Below are 17,427 nucleotides of genomic sequence, written 5' to 3'. Positions count from 1 at the left end.
TGGAAGTGATACTCGTTTCCCCCTCCTCTGATAATTTGGCATGCTTTATTAGACCCTATGCGTGTATTCCTCAACAGCCCTTTGGGATTCCTTCCACCCAGTAGCCCAGAAATATGTCCTTCAGTCTCTAAAGATACAATTACAGTTCATTTGGAGTATGGGGATGATATATTAATTAGGATATGAAAATAATGAGGAGTATTTAATTAAAAGTTGGCTCCCTTAGTTGGGCTAAGTCACAATATGATTTTTTTCCATATTGAAATTATGAGACATGTGCTAGTTTATTTTTCTTTATTTTCATTTTTTATTATAGTTGATGTACAATGGTCTGTCATTTTTTTCTGTATAGCAAAGTGATCCAGTTATACATTTATATACCTTCTTTTTTCCACAGTATCCTCCATCATGTTCCATCACAATGACTAGATATAGTTTCCTGTGCTATACGGAGGGATCTCATTGCTTATCCACTCCAAATGCAATAGTTTGTATCTACTAACCCCAAAACTCCCAGTGCATCCCACTACCTCCCCTTCTCTCTTGGCAACAGAAAGTCTTTTCTCCTGTCCATGAGTTTGTTTCTTTTCTGTAGGTAGGTTCATTTGTGCCACATACTAGATTCTAGATACAAGTGATATCCTATGATATTTTTCTCTTTCTGACTTACTTCACTTAGTATAAGAATCTCTAATTCCATCCATGTTGCTGCAAATGGCATTATTTTGTCTGCCGTGGGTGCACCCCTAAAAAGACAAAAAGACAAAAAAAAATTAAAAAATTGATAAAAAAATTTAAAACACCTGTTTGAAAAAAAAATAGCATTTTACTTTAGTGACCAGCGTATAATCTTTACTATAAAATGTAGATTCAATTTAATATTAATACAGTTTTTTAAAAAGTAGCATCCAGATTAAATGCAAAATAGCAGTGTATATTTTATATCTGGGATCCCAAGGGCTTAAATTACTTTAATATTTCCCTATGTTGACCCAATTGATTTTCCCTACCTAATGGGATTTATGGGAATATATAGAAAACATTATATTGAATTTGGATATTTGAGGAATACATCCTTCCTTTTTCTTGTCCAATACTTACAGAAATTCTGTCTAAATGGAAATATAAGGAATATTAACAATATTGTGATGAAAACAGAGAGGGCAATGGCATGTTATTTAATGAATGCAGACGAAAAAAATCAGAAATGTCAGAGCTAGTACAAATGGTGAAGTGGTTACAATTACCCATTTTACATTTTTAATATAAATGCATCTTATACATGTACTCACTGCAACAATAGCTATAATCATTCAATAACAAAGTTCTAACTTCAAGGTACAAGCCACTCATTCATCATATGTAACTAACAATCCCTCATTTTCCATGGTGTAAAGACTCGAAAAATAAAAAGCATTTTCATGTACTGAAAATGAAGCTATAATTTTCTCTGTAATTAAAATCTTCTGGTAGGAGAAAAAAAAATGTGTCTAGAATAGAGTAGCGCTTATGGTTGTTGGTTCATTTTTGCAGTTTGTTCCACTGGATGTTATTCTTCTTTATGGGAAAGAGGAGGTGTATGAATTGAGGAAACATATGGCAGACTGAGTCTCTGTGAGAGACCTCTTTTTCAGGGCAATGCATTATCGTAGAGGCACCTATTTCTCCGTGACTTACAATGATGTATGCTTGCTTTCCATCTAAATAACTATTAAACATTTTGCCTAATATTAAATTGATGTGGAAGATACCCATTTACAAAGATATTTTCTATATGCTCATCTAGAGCTTTATGAATGAATATGGAGGGAATTCCTTACTAAAAATAAATGTGCATAAAACCTTGACTAAATTTCTGGATATTTAGCCATTCCAAATCATTTCCCCATGGAATAAAATTTGTTCACGAAGAGTCGAAGTCAAACCATGTGCACAAAAACCATCTAATTCCTCTTTCTCCTTCTACAACCTTCCAAAGATGATCAAACAGATAAATTTTATAAAAATCTAGTACTGCTGAGAAACACAGAACTGCAGAACACCAAAGAGCCAAATATCATGTTTAAAATAATTTAATCACAACAAAATAATAACAATAAAAGTGATCTTATCAATGCTTCATCTCTTAAGATTTATGTGTTGCATTTACTTGAAATGTTGCAATGTTTACAAACATGTTTATAAGCCACTAATTCAGAAAGTGCAGCATAAGCATTCTACAAAAAAATAAGCTTCATCTCTGAGGCCTTATGATCTGAGTTGTTTTCCAGAAGGCTTCTTTGACATCCTTGTTTCTCACACTATAGATGAGAGGGTTGAGCAGTGGGTTGACCACAGTGTAGAACAGGGCAGCCACTTTGTCCCTCCCCAAGGAGTAGGTGGAACTTGGCCTTGAATACATGAAGAGCAAGGACCCATAGAAGAGCATGACCGAGATGAGGTGTGAAGCACAGGTGGAGAAGGCCTTGCGTCTTCCCGAGGCTGTGCGGATCCTCAGAATAGCCAGAAGGATGTTGAAATAGGAGATCAGGATGGCAAGAATGCTGGAGAGGACCGTGAAGCCCACCACTCCCAGGAGGACCTTTTCATAAACGTGGGTGTCTGTACAAGACATCTTTACCAGTGGTGGTGCATCACAGAAGAAGTGGTCAATGATATTTCTGCCACAGAAACTCAGGCGAAAAGTATTGGCAGTGTGGGCTATGGCATTCAAGAACCCTCCTACGTAGGAGCCAGCAACGAGTCCAGTACAGAGAGAATCAGACATAGAACTTGAGTAAAGCAATGGATTACAGATGGCCACATGGCGGTCATAAGCCATGGCTGCTAGGAGATAGCACTCTGTGTAGGCTACAACACAGGAAAAGAACAACTGGGCTCCACATCCAGCCAAGGAAATGCGCTTATCATCAGAGACACAATTGGCCAGGATTTTGGGGGTGTACACAGAGGTGTACCAGAAATCCAAAAAAGACAAGTTGCCAATGAAAAAATACATAGGTGTGTGCAGGTGGGAATCAATACGGATTAAAATAACTAGGGTCATGTTCCCTGACAAAGTAACCAAATAGAGAATTAGAAATATTCCAAATAACATCATCTGCCACCGGGGGTCTGATGAGAGGCCCACTAAGATGAATTCAGTCAAGACAGTGCGATTTCCAACATCCATGTCCACAGAGGTGAAAATCTGATATGATAAGGATAAAAAAAAAATTAGTGCTTTCTCTTTTGAAAGAAATAAACAGAGGTATCAATTAAGTCAACAATGACTAGAAGACTATCCCTCTTAATCCCTTACTATCTTAAAAAAAAAAAAAAGCATAATTTCAGTCCGTGACTTGAGAAGCCCACTGGAAATGGAGTCGAGATCTGATTTATTTATTTATTTATTTATTTATTTTGTGTCTTTTTAGGGCCATGCTCACAGCATATGGAGATTCCCAGGCTAGGGGTTAAATCAGAGCTATAGACACTGGCCTACGCCACAGCCACAGCAACCCCAGATCCAAGCTGCGTCTGTGACCTACACCACAGCTCATGGAAATGCCAGATACTTAACCCACTGAGCAAGGCCAGGGATCAAACCTGCATCCTCATGGAGAAGAGTCAGGTTCGTTAACTGCTGAGCCACAACAGGAAATCCAAGATCTGATTTTAGAATTAAGGTTTTCACTTGCTAATTGCTTAATGCAGTGCAAGTACCTTGTCTCATCAACAGCTGAGCAAAATGATGACCTCTGACAGTTTATTTGATTGAATTTAGATCATATTCAGGAAAATATCCAGCCAAATATCTTACATGGGAAGCACTCAAACATTTTCAGTGTTCTGTATGTATTATTGAGAACTTTTTATATGTCAGGCATTGTGTTAATAGTTACACAAATACCAATGCACTGTACTACTCTTGCCACTATTAGTACAAATAGAAAAATATCTGTATTACTCATTATGATCAGAGAGCATCCTAAGTCCTATTATTAACCCACTTCACCATTTGCACAATTTATAAGATAAGCATTATAATCTTTGCATGGTTTAAGAAACATTTTCAAGGTCCCAGAACTGGTAAACAGCAGATCTGGTATTTAAATCCAGAATTTTTTTTTTACCAAGAATACATGCTCTCGGTGTACCCATTATGGCACAGCAGAAACAAATCATACTAGTATCCATGAGGACGTGGGTTTGATGCCTGGACTCGCTTAGTTAGTCAGGGTTCTGGCGTTGCCATCGTGACCTGCAGTATAGGTTGCAGATGCGGATCCAATTCCAAATTGCTGTAGTTGTTGTGTAGACTGGCAGCTATAGCTCCGATCTGATCCCTAGCCAAATAGCCTGGGAACTGCCATATGCCATAACTGCCTAAAAAGCCAAAAAAAAAAAAAAAAAGCTCTCAACTATTAAGCCATCTCTTATAAGCAAATATATTTCTCTCACATTCCCTAATTAAGGCAGTCCTATACTCCTCTGACAACCTGAATTTCTTTATCTATTAAAAAAGCTTTATAGGTCACAGACACGGCTTGGATCTGATGTTGCTGTGGCTGTGGCATAGGCCTGCAGCTACAGCTCCGATTTGACCCCTAGCCTGGGAACCTCCATGTGCCACAGGTGCGGCCCTAAAAAGGACAAAAGACCAAAAAAGAAAGAAAGCTTTAAAAATTCTTTTTTTAAGTGTTTTTATTCTGCACTTTTCTTTAGTTGATGTGAGATTTATATATATAGTTGAAGTATTTTTTGATATAGCAGATGTTGAATATTAAGAAAAACCAAATTTTTGGTGCCAAAGATACATTGAAAAATCATGAATCCCTCAAGGTTTATATCTTGACTTTCCAGAGCTCTCAGAGAGAAGCTAAAAGAAGGAATCTAATATAAAACATCATAGCATTAGAGCTAATGCTCCAGTAGCCAGTTGACTTTCCCCCAGAGACAGTGAGAGAAAACTAAAACTAAGAGGGCTATGATTTACTTAAATGATAAAACATTTATTTTTGAGATAAACTGGAGACAATGCTGTTACTGGAATGCAAATCCAAGTTTTCTCCCTTAAAGTCTATTTTTTCCACTTGTTACTTAGAGAACTATCCTACAATGAAAACTACAATGAAGTACCATCTCACACTAGTCAGAATGGCTATCATTGAAAAGTCTATAAATAACAAATGCTGGCGAGTGTGTGGAGGAAAGGGACTCCCCCACATTGCTGGTGGGAATGTAAATTGGTACAACCACTATGGGAAACAGTACGGAGATTCTTTAGAAAACTAAAAGCATAACTGCCATGTGATCCAGCAATCCCCCTCCTGGCCATCTATCTGGACAAAACTATAATTTAAATGTAGCTGGTGGCTTCAGAGAACATGTGACTTGATTGATGATATTATGGTTAAAAAAAAAAAAGTAAAAAAAAAAAGTTGGAATCCTTACCAGTATAGAATGGATCTCTTCTTTTTTTTTTTAATACAGACTTTTATTTTATTGCATATTCTATGATACATTTAAATTTTTTATTTTCCCAATGCATTATTTTTTTCCACTGTACAGCATGGTGACTCAGTTACACATACAAGTATACATTCTTTTTTCTCACCTTATCATGATCCATTATAAGTGACTAGACATAGTTCCCAGTGCTACACAGCAAGATCTCATTGCTAAGCCATTTCAAAAGCAATAGTCTGCATCTATTAACCCCAAGCTCCCAATTCATCCCACTCCCTTCTTCTAATTAAGACACAAAGCACAGATGCTTTGGACATACATCCGAGGTTCTATAAACTGGCTTTACTTAAGTTTTTATAAACATCTTTCTCGCCATTTGTCTTCACCTACTGGAACTTCAACCATACTTTATTGCTCACATAATTGATCCCCACACATCCTAGGAGCTTCGCAATTATCATGCTATATTGTTATTCTTTTGCATGACACAAGCTCTTTCCACACAATATAAGTTCTACTCAAGCTTGAGTAGAATTATCTTGGCAGGAATTTGGGGTTATTATATTGATAATGTGTAAAATTGATTATAGACACATCTCAATAGTTACAATAAAGTATCTCTGCTACGTTATCACTTGTCTAAAGAATAAAAAATATCTGTGACTTATTAAGCTCATTTTTAATGCACTATAATTTGGGGAATAAAACAAATATCTGGACAGAACCAATGACTACTCTTCCGTAGTGCCCTCTAAAGAGACAAATAACTCAAAAAGATAATAATAATAATGTTCTAGTCTAAACTTAAAGTTTTCTCAGAAAAGACAGTTAAATGAGACCTGAAAAATGTGTCCAGTGATGCCCAGTGTCAGGGGTAATGAGAGATGAGAGAGCATTTCCATGAGATGAAAGAACACAGATCTACAGATCAGTGAGAGAGGCTGATGAGCTAAGAGGCTAAGAAGGTAACTAAAGATGGGATGGAGAAAGAAGGAATGGACCACAAGAGTTCTCAGCTCACAAAGCTTATCAGAGGCTATAGTTAGGATTTTGGCCTTTAAAACAACACAAATGGAAACATCGTCATGATAAAAAAGTAATAGGATCAGATTTACATTTTCAAGGTTTACTCTGGCTGCAGATAAGATAATGGATTAAAAGGGAGGAAATGTTCTCTTTTAACTGGAATTTCTCTGAAATCCTTAATCTTTCATCACCTGCTGACAAAGGCAGGAAAGAAGCATTCAAACTTCTTAAGAAAATTTCCAGGGATTATGTAAACTTAGAATTTATCCTAATAAACAAGACTCAAAGGCTCTCAGGCTCAATTTCTCTCTAATCAAGAATGTATATTTGTGTAGTAATTTAACGTCAAAATATTAGACAAATCTTAAAGACATCCTTTCAAGGTATTAGATGGTAATGAAAGCATGCCCTCTGTGTTTTTACATAAGAAACTATAAAATCTTTAACAGAGTAAGTAAATAATTTTGGTGAAAGTTTTAGAACATTCTATAAAAAGGCCATATCATACAGTCACTGTTCTGATTTCTGCGTGAAACAAAACTGTATCAGAAATGCGTCACATTTATATTTTGTACCAAGCTGCTAATATTTAAGAGAGAAAGTGGTAAATTAACCACAAATCAATGATCTACAAAATATATATATTTTAAATTACTGGGATTCTTTACTGATTTCCTGATATCAAGAGTAGATTCTGTCATTATCACCTTTGAATTGGGAGAGTTTTGCGATTTGTTTTGGCCAATAGTTTGCAACAGAAGTAGCACCACTGCAGCGGCCTATCCTGGAGTTCAAGAGATGCTGCATGTGTCTCTTCTCACTTTTGGAATTCTTCCGCCCCCAGGTATATAAGACTTGGTTAGATATTGAAACATCTGGTTGCATTCTTTCCAACCCCAGATGGCAGCAAGCTGGCCCCCAGACATGTGAGTGGGTTCGTTCTTCTTCCACCAGTCCTCACTGAGCTAACAAGCTAAACACAGACACATATGCCAACCCAGCTGAGCACAGATGGGACTGGCTTAGGCAGACTTGCATAACTGCCACAATTGAAATGGAAAATCCTGTTGAAATCCTGATTCCACCCTCTGGTAGGTCTGAAATCTTGGGAAAGACTTTTAACAATCTCCAAACCACATTTCATCACTTTTTAAAAAGTAAGAAAAATACCAGTGCCATATACAAAAGATACATACGCCTGTGTGTCAACTGAAAATATCCCTAACGGTAGCTATTTTTACTCTGCGAAAGATGAGTAATACCTGACTCATTTTTTAAAATTTGAACTCAAGAGAAAAAAACAGTAAGGCCAAGTTTCCTCAAGGAGACAGCATAAGCCAGAATAATGGTGTCCCTCATTTTTCTAAAATCCTGAAAGTTATTTTGTCACCCATTCACATGCATTTAACAAAGGATTGGCAGGCTTCAAAATGCAATTTTTTTTTACACTCTCTTTTTTATTCAAAATAGAATTGGAAGTACTGGCCCCAGCCATTAGGCAAGGAAAAAAAAAAAAAAAAAAAAAACGCATTTAAAGAAGTACAACTGTCACACTTTGCAGATGACATGATATTGTATACATAGAAAACGTCAAGGACTTTACCAAAAACCTATTAGAGCTAGTATACAAAATTCAGTAAAGTTTCAGCATAGAAAAAATATACAGGAATCTGCTGCATTTCTGTACACTGATCATGAACTACCAGAAAGAGAAATTAAGAGAAAAAATCCCATTCACAATTGGATCAAAAAGAATAAAATACCTAGGTTTAAATTTAATGAAGGCATAAGACCTGTACCCTCAAAGCTATAAGATACTGAGGAAAGAGGAGTTCCCGCTGTGGCATAGTGGAAATGAATCCGAGTAGTATCCATGAGGATGCAGATTTGATCCCTGGCCTTTCTCAGTGGGTTGGGGATCGGGCATTGCCGAGAGCTGTGGCACAGGTCACAGATGCCAAAATGCAATTTTTATTGGTTATGGATTAAAGTCATGTAATAGAGGCAGAGATAATCACCCATTTGTTTTTCTTTTCTTTTCTTTTTAATTCTTTGTCTTTTTTTTTTTTTTTTTTCTATTTACCACCTCACCTGTGGCATATGGAAGTTCCCAGGCTAGGGGTCAAATCAGAGCTGCAGCTGAGACTTACACCATAGCCACAGCAATTCTAGATCCAGGCTACCTCTGCAATCTATGCCACAGCTTGCAACAACACCAAATCCTTAACCCACTGAGCAATGCCAGGAATCAAACCTGCATCCTCATAGAACAAACATCAGGTCTCTAACCCATTAAGCCACAATGGGAATGCCTTTTTCTTTCTTTTTTTTAATTGAAGTTACTTGATTTACAATATTATGTTAATTTAAGGTGTACACCCTAGTGATTCAGTTATTTTCAGATTATATTCCATTACAGGTTATTACAAGATATTGCATATAATTCCCTTTGTTATAAAGTAAATCCTTGTTGCTTCTCCATTAGGCATATGGACTTAACAGACACAGGCCTATATGCTTTTAAGAGTGCCAAGGTCCTCCCTGGAACAAAGTCTCACTCACATGAAAAACTGGCTGATCCTTTTCTAGCACCCACCTTCTAGGATTCCAACTTGTTAAAGCCCCTTAGAGAATCGATCAGAGATATAAGAATAGATAATCTCACTCACAACAATATACTGTGCAGAAAAGATTAGCAACCATCACACATGTATATATCTTTGGAGACATCAGATATTATTATCCTCTTGAAGTGAGAGATGAAATATATTCTCATTTTCACATCAAGATTTGCGTGGTCTTACTTGTTTCCAGAAAAACCAACCATGTGAGCTTGTACATGTGCCTTAATTTCATTATCAGGAAAATAATTAATTGCTTTAAAATTTTTGGAATGCTGGATCTCTTTGAAAATCTAACAAAAGCAATGTATCTTCTCTCTATCAGGAAAATAATTAATTGCTTTTAATTTTTTGGAATGCTGGATCTCTTTGAAAATCTAACAAAAGCAATGTATCTTCTCTCCAACATCCAAAACTGTACCTAAGTTTAAACAGACAAAATTTTAGAGAGATGATGAAGCCCCAGAAACCTATCCATGGATTTGGTGGTTATGATTCTTAAAACAAACAAACAAACAAACAAACAAAAACCCACACTAAGAGTTTCCTAAGTCTCTTCCTAGTGCTAACATTCTATACTTACATAAGAGATGAGTAATAAATACTTCACATGTCTACAGCTGAATTCCTAGTCACCACCCCCCAAAATTGATCCATCTGCTCATTTCTCACATAAGGTAGTAAATTCTACTCAAGCCACACACTAGGAATCAACCTATTCTCCCTCTCTCCTACTTCCTCTTCAAACTTCCAAGAAACCCTGGTGTCCCTGCCTTCAACACACATCCTGAATCTGAGCACTTCTCATCACCTCCACTGATGCCACCTGGTCCAAGCAATCATCATTTTGCCAAGAACACTGCAAAAATCCTTCTAACTGGTCTATATACATATTCCTCTGTAACGTGTTTTTAATATATCAGTCAGTATGATTCTTTACCACAAAAAAAGGGCAATATCACTACTTCTCTTAAAAAAACAAACAAAAAACCTTCTAATCTACCAATTGATTTTAAGTTAATCAAAGTCCATATGGTGGACTAAAAGCTGTCTATTACCTGCATGTCTTTATTGTTTAAGACTCGCCACCCCCTGGAGTTCCCGTCGTGGCGCAGTGGTTCACGAATCCGACTAGGAACCATGAGATTGTGGGTTCGGTCCCTGCCCTTGCTCAGTGGGTTAACGATCCGGCGTTGCTGTGAGCTGTGGTGTAGGTTGCAGACGCGGCTCGGATCCCGTGTTGCTGTGGCCCTGGCGTAGGCCGGTGGCTACAGCTCCGATTCAACCCCTAGCCTGGGAACCTCCATATGCCGCAGGAGCGGCCCAAGAAATAGCAAAAAAAAAAAAAAAAAAAAAAGACTCGCCACCCCCTGATTTCTGTTCCAACCTTGATGACTTTCACTGTTTCTCCCAAACAGCAGCCTGTCCCCAGCATCAGAGATATTGGAACTATCTGTTCCTCCATGTGAATATTATCCCCCAGACATTTGCAAGGCTCACACCCTCATCTCCTTTCAAGGTCAATCAAATGTCATTTTCTGACATTTCTGCCTGTCCACATCATTCTAGTTTAAATTCCAGATCCTCTTCCCACCAACAATCCCCATCCTTCTTATTCTGCCCAGACTCTGCTCTATTTTCCCCAAGACTTATAGGCATCTTCTAACACTTGTTTATTAAATTGTATGTTTTTCCCCACTAGAATGCTTTAGCTATGGGGCAGAAAGATTCCTCTGTTTTGTTTACTGCTGTATCCCAAAGTATAGGACACTTCCTGGCATCGAATTGGCACTTAATAAGTATTTCTAAAATCAATTAGTGGGTTATTACCTTTACACTTTGAAGCTATTTTTCCCAAATTATTGTCTATGGCTATCCTAGCTCAAACTATTCAGGACAAATCTCCCCTTGAGTAGACTCCCCTGATCAAAAGAAGGAGGAAGACAGGACGCATAACCATCAAGATGGACTAAAGTGACTTCTGAATTTAATATAAATTGTAATTTGCAAGTAAACAAAATGAAAAACAAAGAAAATGTCAGAGGCAGTCCAGCTGAAACATGTCATATAAAACAACTTTAATTCTGTCCCTTTCTTCCTACATTGGAGTACTTAAAATTCTGGGAAGCCTACACATATCCCCCTAGCCCCTGAAAATAAGTACCAAGAAGTGAAAATACCACACATTGCAGTTTAGTGAGTAAATAGATGATGATCCAGTGTAACCACCAGACTGAACTTGAATTCTAGATGAAGGTTACGTACATCATTAATGGAATTCTATTTAGAAGATTGTGTATGTGCGTGTTGGCATAACAAGGACCCTTTGAGAGCCGTGTCAGACTCTGCCTGAGGCCACAGCTCAGGTCACAGAGAAGCCAAACTGCTTCTTTCCCCCTGATCCCAGTTGCTTACCCTTGATCAGGACCAATCACTCTTGGAAGTGAGACTCTCTTCCCTCTGACGTCTGGGCGTGCTTTGTTGGACCCAATATATGTATTTCCTTAACAGCCCTTCCTTTGGGAACTCTTTCACAGAGCAGCTCAGAAGCATGTACCTCAGTTTCCAAAGACACAATTAGAGTTCATTTGGGGTACGGAGAAGATATACTAATGAGGTTATGATGAAATGAACAGCATTTCATCAAAAGTGGACTCTCAAAATGAATCTATGTCACAATATAAGCAAACATGTATCTAACAATAGAAACTCTCCAAATTGTACTAATTAGACTTTTCTAGAAGCTATCATGTGATTCATAAGGTTTTTCCCTGACCTGTGCTCCTCTATCTTCCTAGGCTATGCTTTCATGTCTCATTCATCAAGAAAATTCCCATCCATCCTTGGTGCTATGGCTTGAGTCGTAACACTCCAAAATTCATACGTTGAAGCCCTAATCTCCAGAAATGTGGAATGTGACTGTATTTTGAGATAGAACCTTTATAAAAGTGATTCAGTTAAAAGGAGGTGGCTAGGATGAGCTCTAATCCAATCTGACTGGTACCTTTATAAAAACACAAAAAGTGGGAATTTGGACACAAAGAGATATGAGGGGTGCTTGGGCACAGGAAAATAGACCATGTGAGGAGAAAGCAAGAAGGTGGCCATGTGCAAGCAGAGGAAAGAGGCATCAGAACAAATCAACCTTGCTAGCTCCTTGGTCTTGCCTTTTAGCTCTAGAACTGTGAAAAATAAATTTCTATTGTTTACAACATCCAGAATCTGGCATTTTGTTATGGCAGCCCTAGGAAACCAACATACTTGTTAATCAATACTAGGACTTTTTTATGTTGATAAACCTCTTGTTTTATATGTAAAAAGACTACTTAAATTAGGAGATGGAATATATCATAATAAGGCATTCTTTAATTTTTCATTAATTCATATATATAACTGAACAAAGAAATACAAACACCCACATGATCTTAATTGTTATCAATTACTGTTTACCTCGTAGAGATTTCCACTCTGAATCCTCTTTTGGACACAAAGCTTTTTGAAGTGTCTCTGTCTCTCTACTTATCTATTTCTATCTACGTCTCCATTTCTGTCTGTTTCACGCAGCAACTCTTCTTCTTTTGACCTTGATTTTTTTTTTAACTATTGGGAAATTATTTATTGGAAGCTTGCAGTGACTCTAAATAAAAGTATTTGTTCTTTCATATACATATATGCTTTATTTAACAATACATATATTGTCAAGGAAATCTCTCTATCACAGCAAGCACAAATATGAAAATCAGAAAGAAAAAATAAATTTATTTTGAAGGGCATTTTATGGTAGATATTTTATTTATGACCTGCTAACTAACGCACTGTCCTAACAAATGAGTAAGTACCCCTGGAGTTATCAATTCTGAGTTTGCATTCTTGTTTTCTCACCTATGAATTACCTGATTTGAAGCAAGTCATTTCATCCATCTAATCATGACAAATAATCCATAATGAATATTATTATTTTATATTATAGATTATAGTACTATACTTATAGGCAACTTATGAACTGTGAAGTGTAATAAAAAAAAAAAGAGAAAAAAAACCTCTTACAACCTTCTCAGAATCTCAGCAGTGCTACTGACTCTGTTCTGAGTTAGCATGCATGGCAGTTTTTCCAATTGACCCAGACTCATTTATTTTAAACACATATTTAAAGATATTAATGCAAAATTAAAAAGACAAATGTAATATGCAATTTGTACATTATTCAATGACTTCATCTTTTGCTCATTTTATTTATTTCAGAGATTTACAAGCTGTTATCTGTTATCCGTGACATTGAATTTAATTTTTTAAAAAATAATAATAGGAGTTCCCATTGTGGCTCAGCAGAAATGAATCTGACTAGCATCCATGAGGATGCAGGTTCGATCCCTGGCCTTGCTCAATGGGTTAAGGATCCGGCACTGCCATGAGCTGTGGTGTAGGTCACAGATGCAGCTCAGATCCTGTATTGCTGTGGCTATGGTGTTGGCCAGCAACTATAGCTCTGATTCAACCCTTAGCCTTGGAATCCCCATGTGCCATGGATGTGGCCCTAAAAAAAGAGACAAAAAATAAAAATTAAAAATTAAAAAAAGAATACTTTTTTTTTTTTTTTTTTTACCAAAATCTTTGTTTAAGATACTTTGCTCTATCTATCATTTTCCTCAGGGCATCTTTAATATCTTTATTTCTTAAGCTATAGATCAAGGGGTTCAACATGGGAATTACCACTGTGTAGAACACTGACACCACTTTATCCCTTTCCAGGGTATAGCTAGTACTTGGTCGGGAGTAAATAAAGAGAATTGAACCATAGTACAAGGTTACAGCTGTCAGGTGAGAGCCACAAGTGGAAAATGCCTTGAGGCGACCTTGGGTAGAGCGAATCTTCAAGATGGCAGCAATGATGAAGAGATAGGAAGCAAGAATAAGCACCGTTGGAGTGATGACATTGGAGGCAAGTATGAAATAGAGCACAGCCTGGTAACTTTCCTTCACATCACAAGCCAACTTGACCAGGGGTGGCAGATCACAGAAGAAATCATCAATGATGTTCTTCCCACAAAAGCTCAAGGTAAATGTTTCACTGGTGATGATGGTTGAGTTCACAAAGCCACCAAAGTATGAAGCTGCAACAAGACTGGCACATAGCCTTGGAGACATCGCCTGGGAATAAAGCAAGGGGTTGGAGATGGCCACATAGCGGTCATAAGCCATGGCGGCCAAAAGGTAACATTCACTATAGGCCAGGCCAGCTGAGAAGAAGAACTGAGCTAGGCAGCCAGCAAAAGAGATGCTTTTGTCATCAGAGATACAGGTCATCAGGATTTGGGGGGCATAGACAGAAGCATACCAGAGATCCAGGAATGACAGATTCCCAATGAAGAAATACATGGGTGTGTGGAGCTGAGAATCAGCACAGATAAGAGAAATCAGGGTGATGTTTCCCAACAGACTGATGACGTAAATGCTGAGGAAGATATAAAAGAGAACGCTCTGTAACCACGGGTCTGTCGTGAACCCTAAAAGTATAAACTCCTTCACTGTTGTGAAATTTTTCTCATCCATTGATTTTAGGTTTCTTTGGTTCCTCTCTGTGAAAAGATTAATCAGTAGGTCATGATTTAAGACATTAGTAGATCAGTGTCCCCATCATTTGCCATTTGACATCATTGAAATAATCCAATGGATGCCTATGCATTGTTCATTTTAAGAAATGCTTATGCTGAACTGGGTACAATTCCTGTTGGAAAACTGGGAACTTATTCTATGGTGCCTTAAAAGATCAGCTATTATGTATATAACATAACATGTGTCACCTTATATGTTTAATCTAATTGTCCTCCTTTTGAGAAATTATGATTTGTTCATCTTCTCTTCTGTTTGTACTTAAGGTGATTGGGGACCATGTGGGAGAAAGGAGAAAGGGAGTTTGTTTTCTCTTTAAGTCCTTGAATCCTTTGGCTTTACTTGAGAAATACATGAAGAAATATACTTTTATTATCCTAACCGTATTTTGAGATATCCTTGGAAGTGCATTTGCACTAATTTCCTCAAAGGCAATAATTATATTTTATTCAACATTTTATCCACAAAACCAAGAACATAGCTGTACATAAAATTTTAAAAAAAAGTGTAACTCAAATAATAGGTTTACTTAGATCATAGGAATTTGAGACCACAGCTATCTGTATGACACTCAAATGTATGCTGAAAGGAAGAGAAAATATTTATCAATGGATGATGTGGATAATTGTGTTCAAAATGTAGTTGAATTCCCCACAGACTCAAGAGTTTAAAAAATAAAAAATTAACCCGAACCGGCCAAACCGAATGGTTTGGGAGAATAAGGTATACAGAATATGGCCCATAAAGATATCCAAGTTATTTTTTTTAATTGAAATGTAGTTGACTTACAATATTACATTAATTTCAGGATAAGTATTCAGCATTTTTACAGATTATACTCCATTAAAAGTTATTACAAGACACTTACTATAATTCTCTGAGCTATACAATAGATCTTTGTCACATATCTATTTTAAACATAGCAGTTTGTATCTCTTAATCCCGCACCCCTAAATTGCCCTTCCCCCTTCCTTTTCCCCATTGGTCACCACTAGTTTGTTTTCTGTATCTATGAGTATATTTCTGTTTTGCATATACATTCATTCATATTGTTTTTTAAATTCTGCATTTGAGGGGTATCATACAGTACTGGTCTTTGTCTAGCTTACTTCACTAAGCATAATATTGTCTGTGTCATGTTGCAAATGGCAAAAGCTCATTCTTTTCTATGGCTAATATTCATTGCATATATGTTTTATATACATACATATGTGTACATGTACATACACACATTAAATATACACACATATATACCACATCTTTATCCCTTCATCTGTTAATGGGCACTTGGATTGCTTGCCTATCTTGGATGCTGTGAACATTGGGGTGCTTGTATCTTTTCAAATTAGTGTTTTCCTAATTCCTGGAAACTTGGGATGCTACTTTATGGGAGAAGAGTTATTAAGTTAAAAACATAAGACATTTGAGAAAGGAAGAGTATCAGGGTAAGCCCTAAATACAATCACAAATATCCTTATAAGAAGGAACTAGAAGGAATCTTGACTATAGATACCCGGGAAGGAGGCACCAGCCATCGAAGCAGAGGCTAGAGAGATGCAACCCCAGGGGATGCTGGTAACCCCATTAGATTCTCCACTGGGTAGAGTGTGACCTGCTCACATCGTGATTTTAGCCCAGGGGTCTTGAGTTCTGACCTGCAGAACTGAGAAAGTTAATAAATTTGTGATGCTTTAAGCCACAAGGTTTATGATAATTTCTTAACACATGAAGTGATGGAATCCAATCTCTAACAGTCTTCTTTCCTTCAGACACAGAAGCAGGAGACTGATCTATTCCCAACGACGGCAGAAGCACCACTTCCACTCATTTATGTTACAACCCACAGGGACTGTACTGCAACACAGCATGATCAAAAAAGGGCTAAGTTAGGATTGTCTGTCAGGGTCCCAAACAGGCGAAGATATAACATTTATGCTATTAGATCTGAGGCTTTCAAAATCTCATATGCTTGAATAAAAATAGAAGGTTTTTTGTTTAGGTGATGGACTTAAAATTAAGATAGAAAAATAAAGAATTGGTCTTTTGGAACTGTGTATTTTCAATGGATGGAATCCATAGTTTTAAACTGTAAAATAAATATGAATGCTGCATTTATTATCAAAGTAGAAAGTACTGATAATAAGCAAAGGAGGATTGGAATAAGTAACATTTCAATTCCCTTAGAATATCAAGACTGTCATGGGCTAGTCATTTGTAACAAAGCATATTCCTGGAAGCAGCTTAAGATCAGCAATGGGGTCCTACTGCACAGCACAGGGAACTATATCCAATCTCTTGGGATAGAACATAATGGAAAACTGTATGAGAAAAAAATGTAAATATGTGCATGTCTGGGTCACTATGCTGTACAGCAGAAATTATCACATCACTGTAAATCGACTATACTTTAATAAATTTTTTTTAATTTTTAAAAAGATCAAGAATCAACAGATCTGAGTTCTGATCTGAGTTGACTGCTGCCAATTTTAAATGAAAAGCTCTAAAACATTATTTTCTCATCTGCCTTTCTTAGTTCAATGAGACTATGAGATCACAAATGTGATTACACACTGAAAACTAGAAGTGAAAACTATGTATTGCATTTCCTATAACTTCATGATTTCTTCATCTCTGTCCTTCAGTTATATTTGCTTTACCTTCCAAGGATTTCTAGTCACATCTTTAACGTATGGCTTTTGTGCAAGCTGCGAAATTGTAG

At 36.9% G+C, this 17,427-nt stretch overlaps 3 protein-coding genes across 3 annotated transcripts in view; all 3 read right to left on the bottom strand.

The window, feature by feature from the left end:
- LOC110259553 (olfactory receptor 9G4-like) overlaps window positions 1-17,427 on the bottom strand; it is a 166,946-nt gene that overhangs the window by 12,306 nt on the left and 137,213 nt on the right. The window contains exon 3 of the mRNA XM_085015138.1: window positions 671-746. The gene's annotated coding sequence lies outside the window, so the exon portion shown is untranslated. The remainder of the gene's footprint in view (window positions 1-670; window positions 747-17,427) is intronic.
- Window positions 2,234-3,181, bottom strand: OR9G4 (olfactory receptor family 9 subfamily G member 4). The gene has a single exon (XM_021085045.1). The coding sequence runs from the start codon at window positions 3,170-3,172 to the stop codon at window positions 2,234-2,236; it is 939 nt and encodes a 312-aa protein (XP_020940704.1). The 5' UTR covers window positions 3,173-3,181.
- On the bottom strand, window positions 13,698-14,648 carry LOC110259551 (olfactory receptor 9G19-like). The gene has a single exon (XM_021085044.1). The coding sequence runs from the start codon at window positions 14,646-14,648 to the stop codon at window positions 13,698-13,700; it is 951 nt and encodes a 316-aa protein (XP_020940703.1).

Source organism: Sus scrofa, chromosome 2 (genome assembly GCF_054392235.1).
Source record: "Sus scrofa isolate SSC_HxYL_T2T_F1_AM1 chromosome 2, Sscrofa_HxYL_maternal_Yorkshire_Landrace_v2.0, whole genome shotgun sequence".
NCBI classification, from domain to species: domain Eukaryota; kingdom Metazoa; phylum Chordata; class Mammalia; order Artiodactyla; family Suidae; genus Sus; species Sus scrofa.
This window is presented reverse-complemented; position numbering and strand designations above follow the sequence as displayed.